We start from the raw sequence: 27,653 nt of genomic DNA on the forward strand, positions 1-27,653 counted from the left end.
GAGAGCTGGCTCAGAGGGGTCTCCACACGCAGGACCCATGATGACCAAGGCCAGCTCAGAATCCAGACTTAAATCTGGAGACCCCTGAGGGGGTCTCCTAGGGCTTTTCCACTAGATTGTTCCAATGTCCTAAAGGAATCTGGACCTACACGGGAGGGTAGAAAGACACCCCTCACATATTTCTAGGAATATTAGAGAAATAATTATGTTCTTTTCACTTCACAGTAGACCATGAGCATCTTTGCATTTTGTTGTTGTTATTGTTTAAACTAAGTGCCCCAAGTGTCCTGTGCAGCAGTTAGCTCAACTGCCCTTAAGGCTTTCTTTGAGCCTTACATGTCATCACATTTGATAGCATAGTTTATACACAGAAAGAGGGTGGATGGGATTAAGCCATTCAACATGTTTTTCTGCAGTCACTGTGTCAGGAGCTGTGGCTTCACTTACATTCAAAATATTCCAGAAGAGAGGCCTTTTGAGACAGCGATGCAGCTTTTCAATGCTATTGGACATTGATGTAATTCAATTCAGGTGCTGTTTCAGCAGTGCCATCGGGAGCACTTAAGTGTGACCTAAGGGGCTGTATTAATTTGTTTGGGCTGACATAACATATTACCACTTTGGGTGGGTGTAAACTGTAGACTCTTATTATCTCACAATTCCAGATGCTAGAAGTTTGAAATGAGGGTATAGGCAAGGTTGGTTCCTCCTGAGGGGTTTCTCTTAGCTTCTAGATGGCTATCGTCTAGCTCTGTGTCCACATGGACTTCCCTTTGTGCTCCCAAGTGTCCTCCCTTCCTCTTCTAAGGATGCCTTTCATAATGGGTTAAGACCTACACCAACAAATTCACTTAACCTTAATTACTTCCTTAAGGACCAAAAATCCAAATATAGACATGTTTTGAAGTTCTAGGGGTTAAAAAGTCAGCATGGGAATTTGGGTGAGGCAATTCAGCTTACAATACATACCAAACCCCTGCTGGAGATAGACGCCAGGAAATGGGACTACTGGTGGAAGGATGTGTGTATGTAAAAGTTTAATAGTGACAGCAATTCCAAATTGAAGAGGCTGCATCAGTGATGTTGCCCACATCAGTTTCTTATGATGGCTGCTTCCTTGCATCCAGCCTGGGGTTTTGCATTCTTTCAAAATTTTACCAATCTGATATCAGGTCGTCTAATGTAATCACCATGATCCTTGACTTGCAATTGCCTCTCGTATACATTGAGTCACCTGTCATCTTTTTTCTAGCCCCATGGATTTTTCCCCTTCTTATATTATCTGCTCAGTTCCTGTCCAGTGATCAGATTTCTCTATTCTGGAATATCCAAGCATTTGCCCCTTTGCTGAATCTGAGATTCATAATGAAGGTCTCAAAGGACCCTGGTGCCTGGCTTGGCAGGAAGGTCTGCTGGATGTGCCGTAGTTGTTCATGGTAATTATTTCTCTCTCTGCCATGACAAGTCAGATGTCTGCCTCACCATCACCGGCCTGTGACATTTCTTCAGACTTTATCTGCACCGTCAGTGCTCTCAGGTCTCCAGGCGGCCAGCCTTCATTCTGGAATTGCACCATCAGCTCTCCTGGATCTTGAACCTGCTGGTACATGCTGCAGATTTTGGACTCTACGGTCTCCATAATCATGAGAGCCAATTTCTTATAATAAATCTTTTTCTCCCCAATGACCATTTCTCTATGGCAGCACACATGGCTAAGAGGAGGGCAGAGGAAGCAGCAGAAAACCCCAGGAGCCACTGAAGAGGAATCCAGATCCTGAATGTCCAGAAGAAAAGCGCCTGCACCGCCCAAGCCATGGGGGCTTCTGGGAGTCAGAATTATTTTCTTCCTTTCATTTTCAAATTGTCCATTGCCAGTGTCAGAAATAAATTGATTTTTGTATATTGATCTTCTATCCTGCAACACTAACACTAAGAGTTTTGTCTGTTTTCGTAGATTCTGTAGGACTTTCTACATATAAGTTATGTCATCTGTAAATAGAGATGGATTTACTTCTTTCTTTTTACTTGATTGCCCTGGCTACAACCTCAAGTACAATGTTGAATAGAAGAGGCAAGTGTAAAGCACACAGTCTTATCTTGTTCCTGATCTTTTTTTTTTTAATATATCTTTATTGATTTCAGAGCGAGGAAAGGAGAGGGAGAGAGAGAGATAGAAACATCAGTGATGAGAGAGTCATTGATGGGCTGCCCCTTGCATGCCCCCAACTGGGGATCAAGCCCGCAACCCCGCATGTGCCCTGACCGGGAATCGAACCCCGATCTCCTGGATCCTAGGTTGATGCTCAACCGCTGAGCCACGCCCAGCCGGGCGTGGTCTTGTGTCTTTTAGAAGTATGTGGGTGTGTGTTTTACTCACAGGGCATCCAGAGTCAAGATCAGAAACCCACAAAGAGAATAAGGAGTCACATCTCCACTTGACTCTGGCAGGGGGACCACCCAAAATACTGGGATATAGATAAGCAAAGCCCATCTTGCATTATTGTTGTTCTGCAATGGTTATTCTAGATTAAATTACTCAGAAAGAACTAGACTGTTGTCAATCATTGTGTCCTATAGGTTGTTTTGGTTGTTGAGACAGATTGTAGGGCAAGGCATACCGTTGTGGCCAGGAGGCTGGTGTTTCTTTGAGTGAATGAAGATTCTTATTATGAAGAATTGACATGGACTCTTCTTAGGGGAGGGAGAGAGTAGAGAAATGATCCCAAGACAAAAAAAGCCAGACCCAGAAATGAGGCATTCCCATGAGTGGAACCCTATAAGAGGTTTCCTTTATTTACTTGTGCTCTGGAAAGTTATATATAGCTAGCATTCATGGCTTTATCATAGTTTTTATTTTTGAGTAGGTAATAAACACACTGAGAACAAAACTTTAAAGCTACACAAAGGGTATACAGGGAAAGGAAGCATTCCCCTGCTTTCCCTTCAGCCAGCCAGAGACATTTCCTCCAATCAATCGCAAACCTTGACCAGAGCATGTTACACTCCACAGCCTTGTTCAATGGTGCTGCGAGGAACTGAGGGTTGAGACAGTGAAGGACAATGTGGCTTTCCCACACCATCCCCCCCTCTGAGGCCAGTTTGGTAGTGGCGGAATAATTTGGGGTGGGGTAGATAGCTGTCCAGGAGCTGGAGATGGCACCAAGCAGAACACCACAGCAGGCTCAGAGGAGCCACGGAGCGCAAAGCGAAGGCACAGGCCGCACTGTGCACCGACAGTAACCTGGTGTGAGGCTGGAACTCCATGTCTGCAAATGTGTAACTGCAAACTGACCCTTGAAAGAGAGGGACAGAGGGCGAGGCTCCATCCCACTCTTACAAGAGCATAGGTGAACCCTGACTGGCGTGGCTCAGTGGGTTGGGCTTCATTCTGTGCACCAAAAGGTTACCATTTTGACTCCTAGTCAGGGCATATGTCTGGGTTGTGGACTCAGTCCCTGGTAGGCGCCATGCAGGAGGCAGCCAATGGATGTTTTGCTTTCCCATTGATGTTTCTCTCTCTCTCTCTCTCTCTCTCTTCCCCTCTCTCTAAAAAAAATCAGTTGCACACACACAAAAAGAATAGAGGTGAGCCAATTGGCAAATGTGTAGATTAAATCAGGAACCATAATGCCCCTGCCCCCAACACCAACACACACACACACACACACACACACACACACACACACACACACACTAAACATCCTTAAGCCATTAGATCTACAAAATTGATTTTTTCCCTCCAAACTTTGGCTTTTTTTGCATCTTTCTGTGCTCTGTTATTCTCCTTTTACCTCATTCTCTGCTGTTTTGCCCCCTCCCATTAGGCCAACACATACACTTTCTTTATTATAGTATCATATACCTTTACTCCAAGAAGAGTGTAATTCTGATAGAAAAGAGAGCTCTCATTTGACTCTGTAATGATATAATTTTGTGACTATTTAAGGCAAGTCATTTAACCTTGCTGATCCTTAATTCCCACATCTGCAAAACTGATGACTGCTTACATATTTCCCAGACTTGCTGAGTAAAGCAATTATAAAACACTTAAGCAATACAAAAAAATGATGTACAAAGGTTTGTTCATCAGTCTGTTCTCCACACTTCAGACCTTTGCTGTTAAGAAATCTGTCAGTGCCTGCTTTGAGTATTATGGTTGCTGCAGACTGGGAGCTCCTAGGCAAGTTCTTAACACAGAATATTTAGCCCTGGAGAGGACATGTTTTTGGAGATTGTGCTGGTCTCACAAGAGGGGCGGAAGTCTACAAGAACCTGTTTCTTCCAAAGAAAGAAAGACAAGAAATGGGAAGTATGGGGGGAAGAGCTGTGGTTTGGAGGAGCAGGCCACTGGAAGGACAGGGCTGCCACAGGGTGGCTGCTAGTGGCCAGGGTACTATCTAGAAACTGAGATTTGAGCTGGCTTCAAAGTGGAGGACAGCCTGGGACTTTGTGCTGAGCCAAGAGCCTCGACAGGATCAAATGACTAACAGTAACTTTAGAACACATTTCCTGTATGAGGAATAACCATTTAAGGTTGAAGCCTTGTAACCATATAAGCCATATAACCATATAAGGCTAAAGTAAAAGAAAAAGTTAAAATCAAATCTGTACACCAGTATATCACAATTTCATGTTTAGGTGATTTGTACTGTCTTTATATTCCAAACTTTCTACAATTAATATGTTTATTTATATAATCAGAAAAGAAATGAGTTAAAAATTATTTTATAATGGAAGCAATCTAATAGTCCCAAATATAGAAATGGTAATATAATTATGGGACTTTAGGACTCATTAAAAAGATAAGATTAAAAGTATAAAAATCAATATGAAAATATGATTATGATATAGGTCCCTCTTTTCTTTCTTTTCTCTCTCTCCTCTCATTCTCGCCTTTTCATCTTTACTTCTTAAAACAATAGTAAAAATAGTAACAAACCCCATAAACATGGGAAATAAAAATGAAAGAAAAGAAAAATTCACAGCCCAACCACCTCAACACTTTAGTATCATTTCATAGTAATTATTTCTTTACATGCAATAAAATGTCTGTGACTAATTCTAAGTCACAGACATTTTTATTATCCCCCCTTTGAAGGAGAGTCAAAGGTTCAGAGAGATCGTGACAAGTTTCCTTATTTTTTAAATGTTACTTCACAGATCTCACTTGTAATTTTAATCACAGGGTAGAAGGTATGAAATTTCGTCCTTAAACTCAGAAGAGCAGGATACCTAACTTTCTTTACTTCTCTCTGGCTCACTATATTCATTTCTGTTTCAAACCCCATTCTTCTGGCTGTGGTGGAAGTTTCATCAATATTCCATACCTTTCCCTCTTTCCTTGGGTTGCACCTGTGCTCTAGGGGCTTGGATCTAGCCACACTGGCCCTGGCTGAGACGTATATCACCCTGGTTGTCCCTTGTTTAAACGCCAGCCCCCTTGTAACAACCCAAGTGGCCCTGTCTGACTTCAGGGTCCCCTCTGCACGAGTTTTGAGCGTGGAGGGCTCATTGCTTAGCTCTCACACCGCAACAGGGCTGGGGAGCTCTGCAGGCTCTCAGCCATTCCCCACGTCTCCACTCCTTCTCTGGAGGCTCGCCTCCTCTGAGAGTTCAGCCTGTGGAGTGAAGCACACGCCCCTCTCTCTGATGTCTGGCAGTGCCTCTGCTCTCTGTGCTTGTCCGACTTTCCTTTCCTAATATTTTTCTAGTCTGGGTCCTTTCTTTTCTCCGCAGGAACTAGACTCGGACACATCTAAAAAGACTAATTTTCTCTGCTTGATGCTATCCTGACCTTTTCTTGAGACAAAGGTCTAATCTAGTATTTGAACAGAGGGCAGGGTCAAGGCAGGAAAAGAAATACTTGGGAAAATTGTTAATATTTCAAAAATACTCTCCTGACACAATAGTATAGATAAAATTTTGTTTTCTGCTTTTTTTATTGACCATAAGCAGACCAAATATTATTACATAGTGTTTAAGTGATAATTTTCAATACTTGCCTAACATGTTGCTTAAATTCCATGAGGATGCAGGGTTTGTTGAGTTCTCTTGGTAGTGAGAGACAGCTGAGTGAGCTTTAATGGGCCTGGGGTCAGGGGAGGGCAATGGGAAAGGGGCTCCATACCCAAGATGGCTTTAGGATCCTCAGCAGCCTCTCATTGCTGCTGGCAATAATACTTTAGAGATATGAATATAAATTAGACATGCTTTATTTGGGTTTCTATTCTGTTTATATTGAACAAAGTTCTACAGTTATGTGCTTCTCCAAGAGCCTGATGCTTTCTGAAAGACCAAATATGTTCCCCATATTCACAATTGGATGGATAACATTAAATAAAAGAATTTCGGATACACAGAAAGCTGGAGATAATAAGTGAAAAGGCTCAGTTTGCTGTTTAAAATTGTTAGTTGGCTGGCTGGAACACAGTATCCAGTACACTAGACTTAAAATCTAATGGTTCAAGTTCTACTTTGCATGACACTCGATTCTGTTTGCATGTAATATGACAGAATACAAAACACTGTCATTTCTAGAATTTCTATATAGAATGACCTCACATGTGGCAAACTTGTTGGAAGGGGGGTGAGGGGATCAAGCAAATTATTCTGAAGTAAAGTTTGCAAACACAAGGTTTTTTTCCTTTAGATTGTGCATTTGGGCTGGTGCAGATTGGGTGTGTGGGGCAGGACTAGAGTCCCAGCCCCAGCCATCCTAGGTCACAACCACTGGTGTTAGCTACAGGTTTGGAATATCTAACAGACCTTATTTGCTACATGATCTTGAACAATGCACTTAACTTCTCTACATGTTTATTTTCTCATTTGAAATATTGATAACCATACCCACCAGTTAAGGTTGTTGTAAAGATTAAAGACAACGTTAAGTGCTTGGCACATAATAGGGATTCAGTAAAGGCTAGGTATTATCAGTATTATTAATGCCTGTGAAAGGGTCTATGAGAGTAAACAGGATGATTAGGAAAGAAAGTAGAGGTTAAAAAAAATTAGTTACCAACAACAAATCACTTAGCCTGTGATGAACGTCCTTTGGGGAGTTTTAAAAGCTGATCATTGCTTGATTTCATGATATTACCCTTCCCTAGGCCCCACAAAGTATTGTGTGACATGTTTATTAGTTTAAGTGACTTAGCTCCTTGAGACTTTAGACTTTGTGCTACTGAAGGTTCTCTGGGGAGTTACAAAACCAGAATTGAGATTTCCTTTAAAATATTAACAAAAAAGTAAATAAATACAGTATCTTCTTCCTAACACAGATAGGATCTTTCTCTTCCTAACATAAGATAACATCTGATAAATGGCTGGCTTTGTACATAGGTTGTTTTAACCATCTGCCCCTTCCTTCTGTCTTGCTCCCCTGACCCCACCCCAAATAAGCACCGTAAATTAAAAGGTGAAATTTCACCTCAGAGCAATGGCTGTGGAACAAGATAGGACATTCCAAAGTGCAGAGCAGCACAAGTGCCTGAAATAAGAAAGAAGGAAAACCGGAGAAAGAGTGAGGGCCAACAACCAGAGCATTTGAGGAGTAGCTCTGGGAGAAGAGAGGGGTGTGGAAGGTGGTGGGACATGGTCAAGAAAAAAGGACAACTGAATATACAATCCAGCTCACCCTCCTGACAACCCTAGGGCAGTTGGCTTCACTGTCTCATCCTCAAAACTTTTCTGCCTAATGATCCCTCCAAAAACCTAAATGTCAACGGAAGATGCAACTCCTGTTAAATGTCAATGATAACTCTTACCCAAGAATATTCCAGCTACCCTTGGAAAACAGAATTTCTCAGGAAACCCGAGTGATTAGCACAGGTCTGCTACTAATGACTTGAGAGAGCTTGAGGAAATTACATCAGTGCCTTTCTTTATATTCTTTTAACAAATTTTTATGTAGTGCCTATTGGCCAGGTATATTGGTAAATCCTGATGATAAAACGGATTACAAGAGAAATAGTTTCAAGTGATAGTGGGTCCAACATATAGGTGAAGAAAGAGTGTTGAGGCCAAAGCCGCTTGATGAACAGAGAGAGGCCCTGGGGCTGTAGGATGGCTGATCATGAGCACTGATGGCAGGGGGGATGCTGGGGACAGCAGATAGGTGCAGTGGGAGAGGCTGCCCTGTGGGGCGTTGCTACCAGACATGTAGACATGACCAAGCCATGGGCTCATTTGAAGAGCACTGGGAAGCCCCTGGAGGTTCTTAAACAGAGATGAAATGGTCCATGTATGGTATATAAATATTTCTAAATTCCTGTCGGTTTGAAATTCTACTGTTTTGACTCTGTCCTTCAAGTACTTACGGTCCATGTAATCCCTTTGATATAGAAAAGAATCTCCCATCTGAAGAAAAGTCCTTGGATTAGAAAACCCCTTTCTAGGTACCCTCTAACCTCTCCTCCCACCTCTCTCCCATTTGCTGGAAAGTTTCCCCCTCTGCTCTGTTCCATACCCACATCTGGAACTGCTTGGCACCTCCCTGCAAGTCCCATGCAAGGTGTATGACCTGAACCTTCTTGACTTTTGATGAGCTGTGTTCCAACTTGCCTTCAATTCCCTGTAAACCTAGAGCGTCACCTGACCAAAGCCTCCAGCTGTAGAATTCTAAACCACAAGAATTCTCCTCCATGAAATCATTTACTTTCGTAACAGTCTGCTCAAGGACGGCTTGATAGGATCCTTGTCAAAAAAGAGAGAAGCAATCCAGCAAACATTTGTATGTATCCCATGTCTCCCACAAAGATAAAGCTGTTTTCTCCAAATTATGGCCTCCAAAGACATCCCAAAGCCTTTAGGCTTAAGTGTTTAGGACATGCAGTGAGAATGCAGCGGCCAGAACGTGGCAGGGAACCAGAACCACAATGTCTGCTTTTAAGCAATTTAACTCATGGGATCTGAGCAAAGAACTGGTCTTTCAAGACTGTTTTCTCACAGAAGTACATGTAATTTCTTCCTCATGCCTTAATTTACTTTGGCAATATACTGCGGCTATTGTGCTGCTGTGGTGCCTTACGGCTGGACACGAGAAAAGAAGGGGCCTTTCGGACACCTTTGGGTTCTGTGTGGATTGTTGGGGCCCAGGGCCCACCTTTCCCGGCAGCTGGTAAACAGCGTTAAGATTCCGAATCTCTCCTTTTCGCTCCCATTTGCCGGGAGAGCCGCAAATGTCAGGCTCAGAACGTCCTCGCAAACGAAGCCGGTTGGTAAGTCAGAGCAGGAGGACGCCCGTGCTGGTGAGCACGTTAGGACACTTCGTGGCCTTCTTTTCTGGTGGCAGCAGGACGGCGGGGCTGGGAAACGAGCCTGCACGTCTCGCAGATGAACCGCGTTTCCAAAGCTGGGCTGAAAGGTTCCCTCAGCAGTCCCCTGAACGTGCCAGGCAGACGCAGAAGCTGTTCATCAGGTCACCCTGTAGCTGGAAGAATCCGGAGTAACACGATGGGATGGTGAGGTCGGAAAGGACAGCCGTCCCAAGCACAGGCCACCTTCTTAGGATACTTGTTCTTACCGCTAGGAATTAAAAAACAAAGCCTCTCTCCTTGCCTTTTACATTTATTTTCATCTTTTCTAGAAATCCCCACTCTGTTCTTTACCTTTTCCTGTAGGATTAAGACTAAACTGAAGTTGTTTTAAATTTCAGCCTCTTCAGTCTTATCTGTCAGGTCTTTTCTTTTTTTCTTTCTTTTTTTTCCTGGAATACCAAGTCCTCCAGGCAAAGTCTTAAACAATCTGTTTTCCTTGAAACTGTAAGAACCTTGTTAACTGCGTGATATGGAGCAAACCAAACATTTGTGTAGCGTCTGTCTGCCTGGGAGATAAAGCTGTTCTTGCCGTTAAGTCCTGGATGACATCAATAACCCCTTGAGCTTTAGGCATTTCAGGGGAGTTGCCTGGAAAAAAGGTGGGGGGGAGAGAATTCTACAAACTCTCTGGGCGGTACGGAGAATCTCAGTCTTTTTCAGTAATATAATGAGTATACTCACGCAAGTAAAGGAATTGAAAAAAAGATTGACACAGAAATGAAATGTTGACCATTTTTATCCTTCTGTGGTAACATAACAATAAAAATTCTTCAAGGTAAATTATTTTGAACAGGCTTTTAAAATAAAAAATACTGCTTGATCTAATAGAGAGATCTCTTGATTTTTTAATTTTAGTTTTATATGTTGAATTTTTCTAAAAGAATAAAAACTGCTAATTCAGTAAATCAATAGTTAGAGAGAAACAATAATTTACAATAATGTCCTTAGTTTTTGCCCAAGGTTATAGAAATGGCTAGGCTTAATTATAGCTTTTAATAAACTATTTTTTTTCAGATGTCACAGGTCCAAATGGCTAGAATTAAATTGTAAAGGCTTCTGTATATCACTGAGTTTTGTTCAAACTTTTCTTCAGGGTGATGCCCGTTTGTAAATTGTCCTTAAAGCAACAAGGGCCCACAAATCCCCTTTGAGGATTGAAATGCTTTGCTTAAGGATATCTTTTGTGAAAAACTCTTATGTTAAAGCACACAATTATTATAACAGAATGATTATAAAAAGTGACTTATCTATTGTTTAATGAATTCTAATTTTCTATTATTCTAGGAATAAGTCTCATTTTCTTCATTTTCTAAATTAGAATCTCCCGTATGTATGGTGGGGCCTCTCTCTCTCTCTCTCTCTCTCTCTCTCTCTCTGTGTGTGTGTTTATGGGGCAGGAGAAATGGTTAGACAAAATATTATCGATATGGTCAGTCAAGTCTTAGTAGTTTGTTTTGTTTTATTTGAAATAAAAAGAGCACATTACAGCTTGAGAGACAGTCAAATATGGAAGAGCCAGATTACTGTTCCCCTAGTTTAAAAGCCCAGCAAGTTGACTCTGTTGTTATTTGTAAGCATAACATACCGTAAATCTAAAATTACCAACATGGACTCTTTGGCACCTCAACTTACTTCTTGGGTTATTTTCTAGAGAAGCCCTTAATTAAAGGTTCTTCCTTCCTGCCTTTTGCCCTCCTCTCCTGTTCTTCTTTGATGTCCTCTGGACAGAATCGGGATGACACTACCATGTATGCAGTTAGCTTCTGCTGACCTGCAGCCTGCTCTTGAATTGAAATTAGATCTTCAGATGCCTGCTACCAGCATTTTACCAAAATACTTTACTGATGTGTAATAGCTCATTTAATACAAGCAACGAATGGCAAAAAAATTAAAAAAAATAAAACTCTATCACAATCTGAGAGGCTTAGATCTAATTTCTGAACAGAGTAGGATGAAGGACCCCAGAGGTATTTTCTTCTCACAGCATCAGAACCATGTTAGGAGCGGTCCAGAGACTTACGCCAGTTGTCACAAGGTTCAGCGTCAGGCTTGGTTCAGAGGAGCACCAACTAAGTGTCTTTTTAAGCCTCCTTGTAGATAGGATTCTGTGATTCTGAGAACTGGAAGACGTGGAATTCCTCAGAAGCAGCCACAAGAGTTTCTGCATTTTTCGTAGTTCCCCAAGACAGTTCAAAGTGACCAGTACTCTGACTCCTAAACAGATTAGGGTTAAAAAACAAAACAAAAAGAAAAAGGAAGGAATAGAAGTTGGGAGGGAGAAAGGGGAAGGAGGAGGGGAAGAGGGAAGGCAAAACAAGGGCAACAGAAAGGGGTTTAATATTTCAGGGCCTAAAAGTGCAGCATACTTACCTCCGAGTACTTTCTCCCCTTGAGTCTTATGTGCAGGTGTGTGTGTGTGTGTGTGTGTGTGTGTGTGTGTGTGTGTGTGCTCACACGTGTGTAGGAGAGGAGAGGGGAGGGGAGGGGAGGGGAGGGGAGGGGAGGGGAGGGGAGGGGAGGGGAGGGGAGGGGAGATAAATTGGCTTGTATTGTAACTTTAATTTCATTTACTTCACACGATCATCTTTAAATTTGTTCTCCTTAATCCCCACCCCAACCCCCAGCACCAAGATCCAGGGTGCATCCTGCTTGTCCTCAGGAGCCGCCCTTCCCTGAACAGCCAGCCCGGGGCAGCCTGCCCCCTCGGCCTCTCACTTACTATTTGAACTAGCCATTTGGCTCATATCTATGACGGCCTGGTGGTGCCACTTATCTTGTCCCATGTATATATGTCTTATCTGTCCAATTAAATTCCAAGCTCTGAAGAGCAACAGTTATCCTATCTTTTGTTATTGGGTTTTTGTTTTTAAATCGTATCCTACATGGGAACTGAGCACCGTGCTTTAAATACAGTAGGTGGTCAATAACTATTTGTTGCTTGATTAATTAGACAGTTGAGAAAATAATATGTTTTTCAAGATTACTTTGTTGGCGAAAAGAACAACGTTTAACAATCTTTGTGAGCAAGGAGTCTTTATGGAGAACTGAACTCTTTCAAGGTTTAATTTTGTGTTACTTGAGGTTGAAAATAATTCCAATTCTGCTCTTCTTGCAGTGCCTTACATTTAATAGAGAAACTATCCGCCCTTGCTATAGTATCTTTTCCAGTTATACATTTTAACAAAAGAGAATTTTCGAGGCTGTCTGTGTTGGAAGGTTAGAAGGAAACACAGGAATCAGTTGCTGGAGTCGTAGCTTTCTGTTTTCACATCCCCCTTCAGTATATCAACATTTCCTGCTTCAGATTTCTCTCTAGAAGTGCCATTTTTCACCATAGCAAAGGCCTGCTTAGGACTAATTTTCCTTCCTGCTGTATTTCTGTTCAGATCATACCATTCAGCTTAGGTGAACAGTCGGGGTATTTTTTGGTATCCTGGACATGTCTGAAAATAGAGTTTGCCACAACAAGCAGTAATTACCGAGCACTTAATATTTGTAAAGTGCTTTTCAATCGTTTACCAGATTGCCTTAGAAACAGCATTGTTGATGTGGGCTACTTATCTTCTGAATTTCCAGATGGAGAAAGGGCTGAGAGGTTAAGTGGCTGGCCTGAAACTTAATAGTATGTTGCTAGGAGTGCTCCGGTATTAATGCTCCACAATTCCTGAGTGAAAATGCTATCCATGTTTTCTTTCCCATTTTGAAGGAAAATATAATCCTAGAGCTACCCGTTAGCCACTGATTTGTAGCATGGTAGCAGTATTTCATTTTCAGTTTTTATTTGTTGAGAGATTAGAAGGAACTTGAACAAAATAAGAACTAGTTAAAGAAGTTCTAGAATAAAGAAATCACTTTGTGGTAGAGAGGTGCATATAAAGCTACAATAGGGGTTTTCACCACAGTAGCCAACTCATCAAAACCCCAATTTAAAAGCTAGTAATAGAGCTCTTCTTTGCTGAACACTCGTTAGGCACGCTTTCTATGTTCTTTGAGATAATTTTGTGCATTGAGAAAAGTGAGGAGATAGTGTCAGGCTGCAGGGATGAGGTGGACGGTGGTGGTCAAGGTGACCAGCTCTCACCTGATCCGTGTCCAAAAGCCAGCACTAGAGCTCCATCCTGTTGACTTATCATTGCTGAACTCAGTGAGTGACTTGGAATGACCTGGAGACTTAGATTTTTTTCTTCTCTAGATCCATCTAGGTCAGCAATTTTCAACCTTTTTTTTAATCTCATAGTACACATAAACTAATTACTAAAATTCTGCAGCACACCAAAAAATATGTTATATTTTTCGCCGATCTGACAAAAAAATGAAAGGTATGATTTTGATTCATTCACACCAGATGACTATTGTGTTGACTGTTGTTGGTTTTTTATTTGACAATCTAAGGGAGAAGAGGATCCTGCCCCCTGTCTAAACAGTCAGGTATTGCATGTTTAAAAAATTCTTGTGGCACACGAGTGTGCCTGTCTTGGCACACCGATTGAAAATCACTGTTCTAGGTAGATCATAGATGCTTTTTTTCACACAACCAAAGAAAGCTATCTTGGGTGCTATTTGCTCTAAGTAGGACTCTTGTGATTGGTTTCTCTCTTGGCCTGCAACTGGAGAGGCGTAACTGTTAATAAAACCGAGTTTTACCCAAGGTAATTGCTACTTCTGCTCATATACACCTGGTTCTCAGTTTGTTGCTTGCCTGCATGTGGAACAGGGGTATATGCCTCTAACTTAAATATCATTGAATAAGCTTTATATTGAGCCCCGTCACTGTTTAAATTCTTGTACCACAAGCCAAACAGAACCAAAGAATCCAACACCTTTTCAAGCCCAGTAACCAAAAATCACCTCCACCAGGCTTTAAAGAAATCCCCTCTATGGTGAGGCTTTGGAAAAGCTGGATGGAGAGTTACTCTTCCCCTTCCTCTGATTTTCAAGAAATGTTTTAGATAGAAGGAAGAGAGATTTGCATACCTAGCAAGCCCTCCATAGCTCGGATATTCTTGGTCTCATCTTTCAAACTGCTCATCAAGCCCTGGCTGGTGTGGCTCAGTTGATTGAGCACTATTCCATGCACTAAAGGGTTGCCAGTTTGATTCTCAGTCAGGGCACATGACCGGGTTGCAAACTCGATCCCCAGTAAGGGGCCTGGAAGAGGCAGCTGATCTATGTATCTCTCTCTCAAATCAATAAAAACATTTTAAAATAAAAACAAACAAAAACCCTTGCCCATAAAGTAGGTGTTGGAATCCCTGATGTATTTGGAAAAAAGACGAGATCATATCAATCAAACTATGAAGTCATTCAAAGTTACTTCTAAGAAAGAGACGTGTTCTTATTTGAAGTAGCCAATCTCCATTTTCTGAGAAAAGACTTTTTGGCTATCTTAGTTAAAGAAATTCACAGTAATTCCTAGAATTTATGTGGAAGAAAAAGTGAAAAAGTTGTCTTTAGTCCTTCTGAGAGCTACATTCATCTATGTCTGCATACAGCCTAGTCTTCAGAAATATGGCCTGAAGTTCTTGTTATTTTATCAATTAAAGTCTAAAAGACTTTATAATCTTAATATTGACTTAATTTTGATGACTATAATTATTCTTTTCCCCCCTACATATCATTAAGGGCCTATCCAATTAGTGAGGACTTTCCTGCCCCCAGGAGATTTAGAGTCAAATGAAAAAGTTATTTTGGAAGTGACACTCCAAAGCAACGTCACTATGATAACCCAAGGAAAATATAACCACAGAACACATTCCTTTTTCATTTCATGGCTGGCATGTTTATTACCTATTTATTTCACTCTGTCTATCTCTGGAAAAAGCTTGACATTAACGGTATTTTTTCTTTTACCAAAGTATGTCTTTGGATTGTGAGGAAGAAACCTGAGCACTTATGGTAAGGCATTTGGCTATGTGTACACTAATGAAAACCAGCAATTTTACCTCCTTGTATCAGGTTTTTAAACTTCCTATTATGGAGTGCCCCTAGGATAATGATTAGTTGGGCTTCTGCATTAATAGTGGAATAATAGGCGACATTTATTTGGTGTGGTCTATATGAGAGGCAGTGAGATGACGACTTTACAATCGTCTGCACAACAACCCTATGAAATACTAATTCAAAGCCCATGACACTACTAGGGTAATATTATCTTGAGTAAGCAGATGAATGGGAGTGAACTTAGGATGGTTAAGGGAATTGCATGTGGTCACACTGCTCATGGGAAGTAGAACTGGAACCAGAACCTGGGCAGTTTTATCTAGAGGCATGTCTTTGGCCCTTCTGTGAGCTGCATTAAGCTGTTCTTCATGGATCAACATCTGTGGAGGTAGGAGAACATCTTTCCACAGCTAATAGGCTGTAGTCCATTATACGCGGAACACTCAGTCTATGTAGAGTACTGAAGCTCATAAACTTGAAGAAAAAAAAAAAAAAAAAAAAAAAATATATATATATATATATATATATATATATATATATACACACAAAATAGCATGGAAGAGAATGAAATTAATTTAAGATAAAGAATATATGTATGCTGGTGGGCTGAAAAGACCAAAAGTGAAGGGCAGAGTTTCTTTATTTTGGTGGGCAAAACTGATTATTTCCTCAAAGCCTTGTAATTCTTGGCTAGGAAGGGCCAGTCTGCCAACATCGAGAATAAGGAGACATGATGATGTCCCTCCCCACCTGCTGGTAGATGGTTTCAGGAAGCCATGAGGACCTGTTAGCAGGGGTTGCCACCTATTAGTCAGTGGCTTAGGAACCTCAAAAATGATATAATAACCTTAAGGAAGTTGAGATTTGAGAAATAATTAATCCGTACGATGGGTCAAATTACATTATATATGTGTGAAAAACGAATCTTGACCTCTTACCTCACACCATTTCAAAAAACGTAATTCCGGATGGATTGTAGAACAAAATATGAAAGGAAAAACAATAGAGCTTCTAGAATTAACATAGGAAAGCATCTTTGTAACTTTAGAGTAAAAAAATATTTCTTAAACGGGGCACAAAAATTACTAACAATAAAGGCAAAGCCTGGCATATTGGACTTTGATAAAATTAAGAACTTCTGCCATCAAAAGGAACCAGTAAGAGACTAAAAAGACAAGCCACAAAATAGAAGAATCTATTTGCAATGCATAGAACTCAGAAATGTCTCATAGCCAGAATATTGAGAGAACTTCTATAAATCAATAAGAAATGAAACAGCCAATCCAGTAGAAAAGTGTGTGCAAAAAACGAGTAGAGATGTCAAAAAAGAAGATACTCAAATGGCTCGTAAATATTATTAGCCATCAAGAAGATACCAATGTGGGTCTTCTACACCTTTACACGACTGGCTAAAATTGAGAAGACTGACAATACCCAAAGCTGGCAAAGATATAAAGTAACACCCAATTGCTGGTAGGAATGTAAGTTGGTACAATCACTTTAGACAGTTCGGCAGTATCTCCTAAAGCGGGACATGTGCATATCCTATGACTTTACTCCCAGGGATATACATAATAGAAATGCATTCATATGTTTTCAAAAGACATGTTCGTAGAAACATTATTCATAATAGACAAAAACTTAGAACAGCCCAATTGACCATGAGCAGGAAAATGGAGACATGAATTGTGGGTTTATCTGTATAATGGTATACTTCGGAACAATAAAAAGGAATGTACTACAATACATGCAGCAAAATGAATGACTCTCCTAAATATAATGTTGAAAGAGAGAAGTTAAACACAAAAGGATACGTACCATAAGATTTTTTTAATATGAAGTTCAGATAGGCAAGACTTACCGATAACAATGACGATGGAAATCAAGATAATGGTTATGCCGCATAATCTCACCTGCCCTGACTGATACACTACCCAAAATGCCGCCTCCTTTGTGACCACTTCTGGGCAGAAGCGTTACAAGTTAGTAAGATTGGCTTTGTCAGCGGTTGCTCTGACTGTCTAAAGTAAAGATGCCAGAGATCAGAGCCCCCATTCAAACCATGACGGACAAGTAGCAAGAACAAGAAATAAACGCAGGTTGTCTTCATGTAATGAAAGAGCCTGACTTCACTTTCTGATGTTGGACTGCTGAGTTTTTTGAGCCTTACTCCTCAAAGGGAGTCACATGACTCTGCTGGACGCAAAGGGGTAAGAAGAGTACAACCTAGCACGCGTTTAGCAGGAGGAGAGCCAGAAATACTTGATGAGCTGCACGGTTGTCTACCACAGATGGATCTTAACGGATAACTGGGGTATTGATAGGTAAAGAAAAAACACTGCTGAAGGAATAACATGAGCCGAGACGTGGAAGGGCGGGTGGCGTGGCTGAATTAGAGAATGCCTAAAATGAACATGGGGGAGATGAGATGAGAAAGAAGGATAGAGTTTAATAATAGAAAGCCTTGAAAAGTAAGCATTTTGGACTTGTACATGGGATGCAAAGAAATATTTTGAGGGTATTGGACATGTGTTTTCAGTAAGATGATTTAAATAAAATAAATAAACGGTTGGGAAGTTACTATAATAGATGAGTAGATGAAGGTCTGAGCTAGAACAGTGGCAGTGGGGATAGAAAAGTGGAGGCTGGATCTTTTGGAGACCCAGTGGGATAGGAGGTGAGGCTGACTAGTGAAAGTTATTCCATTCTATCCTGGATGACTGGAAGAATGGTGGTGACATTTTATTTTTTATTTTATTTTATTTTATTTTATTTTATTAGTTTATCTTTATTGTTGAGAGTATTACAGGTATACCATTTCCCCCTGCAACTGACCCCCTCCACTTCACTCCCACCCCCTCCCCAGGCCTTCACCTCGTTATTGACTGTGTCCATGGGTTATGCATATAACTTCTTTGGTTAATCTCTTCCCACCCTCCACTCCCCCTTCCCTCTTTCCTCTGAAATATGATCGTCTGTTGCATGTGTCAATGTCTCTGGATCTATTTAGTTCATCAGATTCTTTTGTCCATTAGCTTCTTCTTAAAGAAGACCCTTCAACTTTTCCTGTAGTGCTGCTCTGGTGGTGATGAACTCCTTTAGCTTTTTTTTTATCTGTGAAGCTCTTTATTTGACCTTCAATTCTAAATGATAGCTTTGCTGGGTAGAACAGTCTTGGTTGTAGTTCCATGTTTTTCATCACTTTGAATATTTCTTGCCACTCCCTTCTGGCCTGCAAAGTGTCTGTTGAGAAATCAGCTGACAGTCGTATGGATGCTCCCTTGTAGGTAACTAATTGCTTTTCTCTTGCTGCTTTTAAGATTCTCTCTTTGTCTTTAACCTTTGGCATTTTAATTATGATGTGTCTTGCTGTGGGCCTCTTTGAGTTCCTCTTGTTTGGGACCCTCTGTGCTTCCTGGACTTGAAAGTCGACTTCTTTCCCCAGGTAGGGGAAGTTTTCTGTAATTATTTTTTGAAATAGGTTTTCAATTCCTTGGTCTCTTTCTGCCTCTTCTGGCACCCCAATAATATGAATGTTGGGCCTCTTGAAGTTGTCCCAGAGGCTCCTTATACTATCTTCATATTTCTGGATTCTTTTTTCTTTTTGCTCTTGTGGTTGGGTGTTTTTTGTTTCCTCATGTTCCAAATGGCTGATTTGATTCTCAGTGTCCTCTACTCTGCTGTTGATTCCATGTAAATTATTCTTCATTTCAGTTCCTGTAGCCTTCATTTCAAATTGGTACTTTATTATGTTATCGATTTTCTCAGTTACTTCCCTAACCATCCACTTAAACAGCCTTATAACCATTATTCTGAACTCTCTATCTGTTAGCTTGCTTGGATCTATTTCATTTAGTTCCTCTTCTAGAGCTTTCTTCTGTTCTTTCCTTTGTGACATGTTTATTTGCCTCCGCATTTTGGCTGCTTCCAGGTGTTTGTTTCTATGTATTAGATAGAGCTGCTATGTCTCCTGGATTATGTAGCGTGGCTTTGTGTAGTAGGTGTCCTGTAGGGTCCAGTGGCACAGCCTCCCCAGTCGCCTGAGCTGGGCCTTCTAGGTGCTCCCCTGTATGCGCTGTGTGCACTGTCCTGCTGTAGTTGAGCCTTGGTTGCTGTTGGCATCACTGGGAGGAACTGACCCCCCAGCCAATCAGCTGTGAGGACCAGCTGCAACTACAGCCAAAGAGCTGCTATGCTGGAGACACCCCTGTGGAGCAGGATTTACTTCAGTGGAGCTTTGGTGTTCACCAAGTGTGTCCCTTGAGTGTGTCACTCGTGGATGTGGTAGGGTTGTAATCCAGCGTGGCCAAGTCTGACCACCAGGTGCACTGTCTCTGAGGCCTCCCAGGAGGTGCAAAGTCAGCCTGTGCCAGTGCCTTGCCCAGGGCCACCCAGCATGAGCTACACAGCAAACCGTAGTTGGCTGCTACTTGTGCTGGGCTTGGAGGTGTCCAGGGGAGGCCAAGCTATGAGCCAATGCAGGCTGCAGCTAGTGCCAGGCCTGGGGCCACTTATCAAGCCGTATGGGGCCCGCTGCTGCTTGTTTGAGAGATTTTAGGAAAGTCCTAAGCATGAGGCTGGAGAGGCCACTTGCACAGAAAAGCCCCTGGAAATGGTCTGGATGAGCTGCAGGTGGGAGGGGCGGGGCCTCCGGGAATCCCGGGGCGGGGCCAAAGGTGTGAGTCAGGTGCTGGCGACTCAAATATGGCGCCTGCCTGCCGGCTGTGTGCAGGCAGGACTCGCCACAGGAGCCATGGCCTCCGCCAGCCCTTCTGCCTGGGAGGAAGCCGCCCTCCGCCTCTCGCCCGGATCTCAGGCAGGTTAGTTCCTCCCCGAGTGTCCCGGGTCCTTTCAGGCTGCTGCCCGGCGCTGGGCGCAGAGGGAGCGTCCGAGTGAGTCCGTGCCGGGCCCTTTAGAGGAGCTGCTGGGGCTCCCGCAGCCTCCGCCACCCTCAGCCACAGTCCCCGCTGGTTTCACTGCCCGGAGTTGTGGGGTCGTCTCTTCCCGGCCTGGACCCCTGGGCTGGGGGCCTGCTGTGGGGCTGGGACCCCTCACTCCTCTTGGAAAACTCCGCCGCAGAGATTCCCTCCCGAGTTTCAGCCTTGGCACCCCGTGTGGGCCTTCAACAGCGTCTCCAGGATTCAGCCCCGATCCCCTGCGTCTGCGCCCCTCCTACCGTCTCGGTGCTTCCTCAGCTCCCTGGTTGTAGAGCTTCTGTTCATCCAGACCTCAGGAGGCTCTGAGTGAGGGTGGTTCTGTATTTTAGTTGTAATTTTGATGTGGTTGCGGGAGGCGGCGGGTGCAGCTGTTACCTACGCCGCCTTCTTGTTTCTCCTCCTCTGGTGGTGACATTTTAGAAGGCACCGAGGACAACATGGGTTAGATTAATAAATTTTCTTCTGAAAATGCTGAGTTTCAGATGATGAAAGTAAATTACTATTGAGTGTATGTTTGTACCTTCCCCCAAATGCGTATGTAGAAATTCCAACGCCCAAGGTGATGGAATTAGGAGGTAGGGCCTTTGCGAGATGATTAGGTCATGAGCATGGAGCCCTCATAAATGGGATTAGTACCCCTATAAAAGAGACCCCAGGGAGCTTCCTCACCTTTTTCTGCCATGTGAGGACATAAAAAGACTGCTGTCTATGAACCAGGAAGCAGGTCTTCACCAGACACCAAATCTGCCCGCATTTCAGAACTGTTGTTTATAAGCCACCAAGTCTATGGTATTCTGTTCTAGTAGCCTGAACGAACTAAGATAGACATTGAAGTGCAGAGGCACTCTCAAATGCATTGTCTAGCAGAGAAGACTGAACTTACAGATCCTAAAGTCAACATGGAACCTGATAACGTTGCCCAACAAGAGACTATAAAGTTAGAAGAAAAGAAGAATGAAGACTGAACTTTGGAAAACATAAAATATCTACCTTTAGGGAGCATGCTGAACACAACAGATGCCAGAAAAGAAAACCAGGGGGAATCTGTCAGAGACAAAGGAGAGCAAGCTTCAGGAACAGAGAGATCCAAAAGGAAAGGGCGTGGCTCACAGTGCCTCATAGAGGACAAGCAGGAGCACCAAAAAGACGCTATTGGACTTGGCTGTTGGGAGGTGATGAGGGACATTTGGGAAAGCCATTTTAATAGAGAAGTGAGATTAGACAGCAGGAGCAGGATGGCAAAAAAAAGACTAAGCAAATATAAATTATGCTTTTGTTAAGTTTGGGATTGAAAAGAAGGTGAGATATGTGTGGGAAAGTAGCTTAAGAGGAAGTTTCTGGAAAGCTTAGCTGTATAACTTGGCATGCCATCTTATACACTTTCTTTAGGGCAAGGTTTTAATTAAAAATAAATTGTGCTAAAATCTAACTACAACTCGGTAAATTCTACATCCTCAGGACCTTATAGGTGTGGCCAAGGAGAATTCCACAAGGGTGGGCGCGTGACTCGAGGGACAAGACAGAATCAGCCCCAGAATGTGTCTTCGATGACCCAGAATTATTCTACTGGCTTTGGAAACTGGCCAAATGTAAGCAGAGAGCTGCCAGTGGCCATTTTCCATTACACGGGTTGAGCCTGCCTGAGAAAGGTGCCAACACTGAGGAAAACAGAGAGAGACAGAGTCTGAAGGTAGAAGCCTAGCCCCAATGTGCCCCCTCTTCTAGCTGTGCCTTAAGCAAGTTCTAAATTGTACATTTCTGTTATGTACGCCAATCAATCCCATTTTTTTGTTAAATTCGTTTGAGTTGGGTGCTCAACTATTTGGAACTGGGAGAGTCCTAATACCCAAGGGTCACCTAAAACCACGTACGCACACCCTCCGCAAGTACCTTCTACATCACAAGTGGGATTTTAAAGAAATTAACATGTTAAAATCAGTGAAGCTGTGATTATGAGAATTTCTGAATAGAATTGAATTAAACATTTGTTTTTTTCTTAGGTTTTTGATGAGTTTCATTGTAGGAACAGGAAAAATGTAATAAGATAAACATTAACTTTTGAGTCATCAGTGTACACAGTTTTCTTTGAGATGTAGTTACGGGAAACATATGCATGAGATTATTTAGTTGTTTTCCTCAAATGGAGTCTTTTCAAAAAAAGAATGGCATTGCCACTAACAAAGGATAACTAATATCTTTGATCTTTTTAAGGGAGAAATTTTCCATTTTTATGATATAATTGCAAAGTTCCACAACCTAAAAGAATCTTTTCCCACACACATTGCATGAGCTGGTCTTCTTATTTGTTTTTGGATTTGTTCCCAATTGACATCAGCAGCTTGACCCTCTTCTCTTTTGTGTGGTATCAGGCAGCAATTGTGAGTTGTAAAGACCCAACTCTCCCCTAAAGATCACTCTTAACTAAATTGCCCTGGGGGCAAGAGATGAGGAATTCCTCCTCCACTTGCAGAATTAAAAAAAAAAAAATCTAACTTTCAAAAGGAGCAGGAAGCAGCTTGTCCATAATAAATCACCAGCAAGCAAGTGTTCTGAGGGGGAAAACGTTGATATTAACAGAGGCAGCATTTTTTCCCCCAGCAGCAAAGATCCTTCAGTGAATTTGGAACTGACAACCTTGAAAACCTAGTCAGCTAAGAATTCAAATGCCACCAACTTAAGAAAAAATGTTATTGTATTATATACTTGAGCATGCTTCTTCCTCTAATAGGGAGGTAGTTGGCATTCAAATGTTTAAATCATCTACAGTATTTGTAAGCTCCATACATGTAAGGCCACTGTTCACTTTTTGTCTATATGTCAAGGAGTTTGACTAAGTCCTTTAATTATCAATGGGAATAAAGCACCAATAAGGATAAAACTGTAGCATGACACAGTTGTTCTTTGGACCCTGCAGGTAATTATACATAAAAATTTTAATACATTATTGTGTGTTAGAAAGAAAAAGGCAATGGCCTGGGGGTCAGATGACTGGTTCTTAAGTCTTGCTTTACTGCTATCAATTTAGAACCATGGATAAATTAGCTCATCTCTCTGGATCTCAGTTTCCTCAGCTGTTACAGGGGTTATTAGGGAAGATTCTATTGAGACTTTGGTTAATGTCTGTTGCTATTGCTATGTAACAAATCATCCCAAATTTACTGGCATATAACAACAACCATTTTATTGTACAAACAGATTCTATGGGTTAGACATCCAGGCAGGGCTCAGCTGGGCACTTGTTTTGCTTCTAGAGGCCACTCAAAGGTGCTCAGCTGGCAGATGAGATATTGTTTGGAGGCTTCAAGACAACCTTAGTCACATTTCTTGGCAGAGATGAGCTCAGTCTGTCAGTGTAACACCTGCACCTGGCTTGTTCATCATGGTGGCTTTTCCAGCCTGGTGGTCCCAAGGCAGTCAAACTTCTTCTCCCAGAGTGAGCATACCGAGAGAACCAAGTGGTTCCAACCTAGCCTTGGAAATCACACACCACCATTCTCACTACATTCTGTTTGTCACAAGACTGCCCACATTCAAGGGTAAAGGATATAGATCCCACCTTTTGATGAGAGCAATGTCATAATTTTGCAGCCATATTTTAAAACCATTACACCTATCTATCAGGTCCCAAATATTATTTCTCATTATTTTCCAACAGTGTGTTCATTCCCTTCTTCCTTCCTCCCTCCCTCCCTTCATCCCTCCTCTTTCTCTTTCTTTCTTTCTTTCTTTCTTTCTTTCTTTCTTTCTTTCTTTCTTTCTTTCTTTCTTTCTTTCTTTCTTTCTCTTTCTTTCTTTCTTTCTCTTTCTTTCTTTCTTTCTTTCTTTCTTTCTTTCTTTCTTTCTTTCTTTCTTTCTTTCTTTCTTTCTTTCTTTCTTTCTTTCTTTCTTCCCTTCCTTCCTCCCTCCCCCCCTTTCTTTCTTTTTCATCAAATATTTTAGGTCCTACTCTGACCAGACATATAGGGTAGCCTACAGTCAAACTGAAGAACAAACAGAAGCACAAACACTGTGAAGGACACACACATTGATCAAATGCAGGTAAGTATTTAATTACAAATTCTACTACATGCTACCAAGGAAAGGTACAAGGATCTCTCAATAGATCCTGTGCCACAGCAGAGAGACATGCCTTAATCAAGGTGCAGGGAGTCTTCCCTGACGAAGAAATGCCCACTTAGAGATCTACAGAATGTGTTGGAGTTGTCTAAGTGAAGGGTATCAATACATCCCCACTCAAGACTTTCTCTGGTTGCCCCAATGCCCCTAAATCTCCTCATTTAGAAGACCCTTTTTCTACCTTACTTGATTGCTCCTTAGCAGGTGTCCATTTCAGAAGTTACATGTTTGATACTGAACATGTTCCCAGCCTTCTGTTTGTTGCCCTCAGGAACCTGTACTGGCTCCCTACTGTTAGATGAATAGAACCAGCAGGTTTAACATGGCATTGGAGGCCCTTTGTGCGCTGGGTCCATCCTAACTTCCTGGCCTCATCACCCCATACCCTTTTTGGACTCCATGTTCCAGCCATACCAGTCTACTTACTGTTCCCAGGGCATGCATTAATTTCCAGGCCCCTGATCTTTGTTCTTACTGTTTTATCTTTCTGAGGTGACCTTTCCCTTTGTTTCTACCCTTAAAATACTTTCTATTTTTCCAGGTCATGGTCAAGGGCCACCTCCATTATGAAGCCTTTCCCAATTCCTGGGCATAATGACCCTGTCCTCTAAGGGTTCTCAGTAGCCTTTTGCTGATAATTCCTTTCCTCTGTTCTAAAAAGTGCCTGTCTCAGTGCTTTCCCCATAGTAAGCATTCAATAATTGTTATAACTATTTTCAGAATGAATGAACGAATGAATGAATATAGCATTTTAATCAGATTATAGGGTTATAAGTGTAGGAACTTTTGCTGCCTTTTTATGTACTCAGCATTCAGTATGGTGGGTAATATTTGTGAACCCTGAGGAAAAAAGACACCTACTAAAAAGGGCTCCTAGTGGCTAACTGGGCTCAAATTAAAAAACAAAAACAAAAACAAAAAAAACAGCAGAGCCTATCGGCCATTTCTGCACAGGGGCCTTTGATGCCAACTGCACATCAAAGGAAAGCCTGCTCTGAACTGCCTGCCTGCACTGTGCTTCTGCCAGCTGAGCCAGCCCTTATAAAGGAGCTCCTGGAATCCTCTTTCAACCAATAGGACCGAGGCTTCCCTCATCCAACTGGAGCTGTGCAGCTCTGACCAACCAGAGTGGCTCTATTCTGACCCATCAGGACAGTGCTTTCGGGGCCATTCAAGCTGTGAGGATTTGGGACTCCTCCTTTGCGTGAGGATGGCCCAGTTATGGACCAGGGGCTGGGTTTCTGTCAGTATGAGCCAGCTCCCCTCTACTTTAGAGAGCCCACTTTCCCTTTCTGCCTAAGACTAAAGACTGCTCTCCCTAGCTGAGCTGAATCACTAAAGATGTCCTTCCAGAGCAGAGCGAAGCAGACTAGCAGCACAAAGCAGACTGGTGTGGCACAGAGTGGAGCAGAGCAGAGCTATGTAGCAGGAGAGGGTGCTGCCTCAGAGCCCTGCTGTTTTCACAGCCATGCTGTATCACAATTGAGCTGATTTGCGTAAAGTTTCTTCTTCACTGTACCCCAAATTGGGGATTCCTGTTGGTGTTCAGTTGGTACCAACAGCCATTAGTTGGCATACCCAATATTGATTTTTGATTGTAAAAAAGCTTGTAGCTTTCATATATACATATTTTAAATACTACTGAACCAAAAGGCTGGAAGTAGAATTGATAATCATAAAATATCAAATGATTAGAGCTAGAAGAGGATAGAAGACTAGTCAGTCCAGCTCCTTTATTCTACAAATTGGGGAAACTGAGGTTCAGGTTCACACATTTGCCTTTGTATCTTATGATGCTCAAATTTTGGGAGCCTGACATGAAAAAGGGGACATCACAGATTAAAGGAAGCATAAAGTTTATTGACTGTTGTTCTTCAGAGTCTCTTCCAAACAGCACTGTTCTGGGTCCCAGTCAGGGCTTAGTAAGCACACACTTATTTATACCACAGAAACATCATCCATTCATCTTGGAAGCCATAGTGCTCACCCTCACAGGTTCTCAGCCATTGCTAAGAATTCCCCTGATTTCATGGACCTCTGTGTGTCCTAAAACCTTGACCTGTAAGACTCCCTGGTGCCAGAATGTCTGCAGCTATAGGATCAAAGATCCTCAGGGGAAAAACCCACACTTAAGTGAGATGAAGATGGGATGAGTTGTTAGGAATATCAGTTATATGCCCCAGAACCCTTGTTCATCTGGAAAATGCTTAAACTGTATCCCAAATATAAACATCAATTCCTATGACTTAAACACAGAACATGCCAGAGACAGAGCCGCCTGACTACCAGGCCAGGCCACATTTCATGTGCTCTCCAAAAGTACTTGATATGCCTGGCACATAGTAAATGCTTAATAAATAATCTGTGAAATGAATGAATGAGGTGGAACATAATGAGAGATACAAATAGAGAGAAATTGTTAAGAACAAAAGATCAAGTGAGAAGTTAAAAATTTAAAAATAGGGGTTAGCTACTTAAATGTAAATCCTGAGATTGATGTCTAGATTCTGCTTCCAGCTTCCTGGCAAACAAAGGCAAAAAGGGCAGGGCAATGGGCTTCACCCAGTTCTCACTGGAAGAGAGCACAGAACTCCAGGGTGTCGTATGCTTTCCTATTTCTAAGAGAAATGAATTGTGTGGGAAATCTTTCTCCTACACCAGTGTCATTTGTGTCTTGAGGACATGTGAAGGTTCTTCCTTGGTTTGCAGCCGGAAGTGATTGTTTGCAACAGATTGGTAATACCCCTCCCAAGTGCTGGCTGTCCAAAGTCCCTGCTTCAAGAGAGTAACTCCATTTTTGTTACCACCCCCCGTCAGCCTGTAACTGTTGTTTCTGAACCGTCCTCAGCCAGGACCCACTGTTTGAAGCTGAGCCTCAGAACATTCTTAAAATATTTTCTAGGTCCTCTCTACTTACAAATGCCCTTCCTTCACTAGTCTTATAGAGTCAGATGCTAGGATATTTTTGCAGTCTGCTATACTTAGCATGGCTTATAATCCCCGGCCACAGTTATCTCAGGCGCCCCCTTAAGAATCCCTTAACAAATAAAGTAACCTGAGTAGAATAAAATCCTCGGTGATTGATCTGAGACACTTACAGCTCTCTGCCCTGGCAACCCCCTGCCTGGTCTGTCCATTCCATTGAGCTATTTTCTCCTGTTTATGGCCAAGCTCCATTGTTTTCTTCCTCTTGTTCGCTCTCCCTATAATCGTATCCATCGCTTTATCCGCGCTCAGAATTCAGATTTGAGCTTCTCTGCCTCATGCTATTCGCCAAACAGAGCATGTGAGGGTCTGTGCACTTTAAATTCACTCTTCACACTGGCCTGTATTTCTTTTAGTCCCA

The 27,653-nt window shown here is 42.2% G+C and overlaps 1 protein-coding gene across 1 annotated transcript in view; it reads right to left on the bottom strand.

Moving 5' to 3' along the window:
• Positions 1 to 1,465: 1,465 nt before the first annotated feature.
• The window catches only part of TMEM212 (transmembrane protein 212), a 50,544-nt gene continuing 24,356 nt past the window's right edge, over positions 1,466 to 27,653 (bottom strand). The window contains 1 exon segment of the mRNA XM_087817819.1: positions 1,466 to 1,774. Within this exon segment, the coding sequence (XP_087673945.1) occupies positions 1,466 to 1,774 (309 nt within the window).

Source organism: Miniopterus natalensis, chromosome 6 (assembly GCF_054644295.1).
Source record: "Miniopterus natalensis isolate mMinNat1 chromosome 6, mMinNat1.hap1, whole genome shotgun sequence".
Lineage (NCBI taxonomy): Eukaryota > Metazoa > Chordata > Mammalia > Chiroptera > Miniopteridae > Miniopterus > Miniopterus natalensis.